The sequence below is a fragment of the Salvia hispanica genome, chromosome 4 (assembly GCF_023119035.1).
Source record: "Salvia hispanica cultivar TCC Black 2014 chromosome 4, UniMelb_Shisp_WGS_1.0, whole genome shotgun sequence".
Taxonomy (NCBI): Eukaryota; Viridiplantae; Streptophyta; class Magnoliopsida; order Lamiales; family Lamiaceae; genus Salvia; species Salvia hispanica.
The window spans coordinates 42,325,454-42,330,260 of record NC_062968.1 but is presented as its reverse complement, the minus strand read 5'-3'; the positions used below and the strand labels follow the sequence as shown (position 1 = coordinate 42,330,260).

The 4,807-nt window shown below is 31.5% G+C and overlaps 1 protein-coding gene across 1 annotated transcript; it reads right to left on the bottom strand.

Annotated features, from left to right (window-relative positions):
- Positions 1–486: 486 nt before the first annotated feature.
- On the bottom strand, positions 487–3,453 carry LOC125221108 (myb family transcription factor IPN2-like). Its single transcript, XM_048123235.1, has 6 exons — positions 3,216–3,453; positions 2,859–2,935; positions 2,671–2,734; positions 2,251–2,332; positions 1,481–1,532; positions 487–766 (listed from the first exon to the last, which is right to left on the bottom strand). Exons 1-6 carry the CDS (start codon positions 3,451–3,453, stop codon positions 530–532), a joined length of 750 nt encoding a protein of 249 aa, XP_047979192.1. The 3' UTR covers positions 487–529.
- Between the last annotated feature and the right edge of the window lie 1,354 nt (positions 3,454–4,807).

The window sequence follows — 4,807 nt, the reverse complement described above, 5'->3', positions numbered from 1 at the left end:
TTGGTGGAAAGGGGCGTGATCAATTGATAACTTTCTTAAGTTGTTAACTCTGCTAACTCATCAACATAGTGTATTAAAAATGTCAACGCGATGACATTAATATGTCAACACATAATTTTGTTGACATTTCAATATATTGTGTTGACATTATGTGTTGATACTTTAATGTCATTATTTTGACATTTTCAATAAACTGCGTTGATAAGTTAGCGGTGTTATCAACTTAAAAAGTTAGCAATATAACGCACCCCTTGGTGGCAATATATCATTTTTTTCGGGTATGAAGTGTCCAAAAAACAAAAAATTCGTTCATTTTTCCAATTATGTATGAAATAATAATGCTACGACTCAACTACATTGGGATGTAGTGAGTATATAAGAGCACAATTAAACAGATATACGCAAAAAAAAACCTATGAATTACAAGAACGCTTTATCAAAATCTTGCCATATGAGGACAATATAACGCTTTGTTATTTTGAGTTTAATCCCATAAGTTCATGACCACAATAAAAGTAGGATTAAATCATTAAGGATGATGATACTGTGGGGCGGAGAGGTGGAGATTGGGCGCATTGTCTGAGCCCAGGGAAATATTCTGGCTTCTCGCATGGAGATATTCCGGCCATTTGCATGTCGAGAACAACGACAACAGAGTAGGTTTCACTGCCTCTGACGATTTTGAACCACCAGCAGCTGTAGATGCTGCTTCTTTTAGATTTTGGCCAGAAATTTTCTCTGGCGTTTCAAACTTCTCAGCTGCAGCCTGAGGGTTCTTGACAGTCAACCATACAAGTAGTTAGATATATGAAGGCCATCAAGGTATTTCGATTTACTTACGTGACATTCTGAACATCAACAAAATGTCACGCAAGTAACATTAAAATCCGAATATTGATTTGTAATAATTTTGCACCGAATCAAGATTTTGGTGTTGACATTGTTTGTTGACTTACTTACGTGACATTCTGAACATCTACATAAACGATGCCATATTGTAAGCACCGAACTATCGTCATATTATTTTTATATTAATTAATATCAAATGTTTCGTACTACCTCCGTCCACAAAAATAACAAGTTTTTTTACTATATTGGGCCGTCCATCAAAATTAGACTAATTCTAAAAATCGAAAGTTTTAAGTCAATACTAACCTCACATATCATTCTAAATGTGGATTCCACATCCACTAACACTACTTCCACCACATTTTCCCTCTTCTCTCTAACTTTACCAATAATGCATTAAAACCCGTGCCATTTATAACTTTGTTTATTTTTTATGGAAGGAGGTAGTATAATTCGACATCGTTTCTACATATACCTCTCTATAAAAATCAAACGCTTTATTGGTTGCACAATCAAACGAAGAAATAATTTGACATTTTCTAAACCAATTTTAATATTTCTAAAAAAATTAAAACATATAAGAAAGTACATCTCTATAGAATAAAATAATTATTTCAAATTCTACATATACCTCAACTAGTAGATGGATATTGCCATACGCCTCAGCTCCAGCTATATTGCTTCTGCATTCATGAATCAGGGGAATTATAACATTATAGACTAATCATAAACTTGTAGTTAGAAAATATCCTTCAGTGTATTTCTTAAAGAAGAAAGCTACTCCACACAGTATTCTAAAAATGAGGGAATGAGAATAAGATCACACAGTATCAGTATTAAACTGCAAAATCTTTGCTACCTACACTGTGATTTTCGAATACACTGTTTTATATCCATGCGTAATATTTTATTTCCTAAATTTGGGGTTTTGATAGTTTATTGTTCATGCAATAATCAAAATTTGAATAAGGGAATCCGATTACAAGATTTAAAGTTCAAATTCATCGTTGGGGTATGTAAAGAGTGTTGCGCATGAATAGGAAATATCTCTTTATTTTGAAGTCGTGTGTCGATTTGTGTTCGATCTTAGATTTATTTTGGGAATTTACATGTTAATTTCGGAAAATCTTCCTATGAGATTTTCCAAAATTATGAATCTTTAATATATTCCTAGCAGATACTAACAACATTGGATTCATCTGTATGATTCGATTAGTGGTGAGAAGTAATTATGCAATAAGTAGGTACTTTTTTATGCTATGTAATTAAAATGCTTAAAATAAAATTCAGTTACAAATCTAAATTCATATTCTTCTGTCATTGTGTCAGTTGTAGCTTCAATTCTCCATTTGCAACTCCAATAAACACAAATAAATAAATAAATACTATAAGATGTATTACCCATTAATGTTAAATTCACTTGGGGCGGAAGATTCCTCGGCTCTCTGGTTCACTGGTGGCAATATATCATCTCCTTTTTGGTCTAAAATGGCCAACAAACAAATGTCGTTCAAATTCTCAATAATGTATAAGAAATAATAATACTATCCAATACAACTCAATTTTACAATTTACAAATCATCTTCAATGGAAAATGAGAATCTTTTGACGTGCACAGTTAATCAGCATTTATTTTTCAATATATTATAATATAAATGAGAATCTTTTGATATTATCAGCTATGCTATAAGTACTATTTATTTTATATCAATTGTAAAAATCATAATATAAAATATGAAATGAGACAATTTAGTTTTATTACACACCATTACATCCTTATAATAACAAATAATAGTATTAAAAGTTTAAAGAAGAACTTACAATAGTTGAGCGGTAAGAAATCCTTTTTCCTCATCTTTGATCCAGCCTTCCCAAGCCTGAATTTCTGTTGCAATTTAGAAAATAAAAATCATGAAATAATTCAAATTAATGGTACTCGATAAATTTTTGAAGCGCACCAAAATACAGTGAAAATAAAATAAAAAGAAAATATATAAAATATAAAAAACCTGCAAATGACTCTTGATATGGAAGAGAGTTATTCCTTCTACGCCCATCAATTTTGAAATTGATTTAGGCGTTGCCTCTGCAACCATACAATTAATCAAAAACCAAATTATGTAAACAAAAAACATTAGCGTTTCAAATTAAATTAACATTATCTAAAAGTGAGCTAATCTTAATAGCGAGCATGACAACCATAGGTATCGCCATCGAATTTTTGGTATTCATTGGGACGATTTTTGCAAAAACATTTTTCATCGCATTTAAAAATAGGAAAATTTTTTCTACCTCCAACTTTAGAATATACAGTGCTTATCAAAACAAATAAAATTCCGTGAAAAAAGGTAAAATAGTAAAATTACTATATCGGCCACCGAGTTCGGCGATGGCCTTAATGAACTTTTCGTGCATCTCCGGGGTCCACCGTAGCCGCTGCTTTGGAGACAACAGCCGGAAGTCCGAATCGGTTTTAAGATTAATATGCGGCGGCGCCAGTTCAAGGGGGTGATGCTCATTCTCATCTTCAGATACAGCATCCTCGGCACCAGAGGGGGTTGCGGCCCACCCGGAAGAGCCACTGGGATCTCTTGTTGTTGCCATTTGGGAGAGAGAAGAAGTGAGTGAGTGAGCGAGCTGAGTGAGGAAGTGAGTGCACTGTGCATATATATATGCGATGCGAGTGTAAATGCGTTTGGTGGGGAGTGATGCATGGGAATATATACAAGGCATTTGCATCTTCGATTTTGGGATTTTGGGATGACACCGATTTTAATACTTAATTGGTAAAATATGAGAGAATAAGAAAAAATAGTTGAAATAATGTAGTTGACTTTGGGGTACAGAAATGATAAAGTAAAAAAAGATAAATTTTTTTCATAAATGGTTATAGACTATTTCTATAGAACGAATGGAAAAAAGAAATTGAGTTTTTTTTATATGGGACGGATGGAGTATCTTTTATGGATCTTTTCCTCATAAATTATCTCTTTTGTGGGACCTACCCATGCCTCATTTTCAACTTATATTTACTTCGGTGTCAACTTAGATTTTGTGATTCTTGTGTGTAGGATATACATTTTTATGTTTTAACATGTCATATAATTTGTGGTTGACTATCAAGAAGATCTTAACATAGAGAAAGCGCAAGTCATTGTTGATTCTTGGTGAATAAAAAAATGGTGAATCATTTAAATATAAAATTCATGTTTAGGATTTATTTTAATTTATGAAACAATTGCGTTTTTAGTACATTATTATTTGAATCATCATGAAAGAAATTAATCATATAATTATCTTTATAGATTCTTTTACAAATTTATTTAATTTATTATTAATCTTACTCCTTCTTTATAAATGAATACTAATATTTAATAACATTATACATAATTATATGTGTGAAATAAGTCAAGTAAGATACTCTTCTCTGTCTCTATTTTCCGTTTTTAGAGTAATACCATAAAAGGAAAAAAAAAATGAATGTATTCTCTTTATTAAATGCAGTTGGTGAAGATGCTACAACAAAAAATTCTAGTTTTAATATTTAATCTCGTTGACATCTTTTAAATTCGATGAGCAACACGGTTAAATAATTGCAACCATAAAATAGTAAGACGAATATTTTTAATTATTCTCTTTCTTATTTTACTTTTTCTTCACCTTAACTACTTTCTTTGTCCGAAAATAAGCGAATCATTTTCCTTTTTGGGATGTCCCACCATAAGTGAATCATTTCCCTTTTAGCAATAAATTTTCTCTCTTATTTTATTCTGCATCTACTTTATTCTCTCTTCACTCATCTACTTTTCTCTCTCTTATACTTTACTCTCTTCACTTTAACTCTTTAAATATCAATTCCCTAAATTTCATGCCAAAAGAAGTGTTTCGCTTATCCTGGAACAGAGGGAGCACTTATAATTTTTCTAAATTAAGTGTAGAAAATGAAACGCCCCTATTA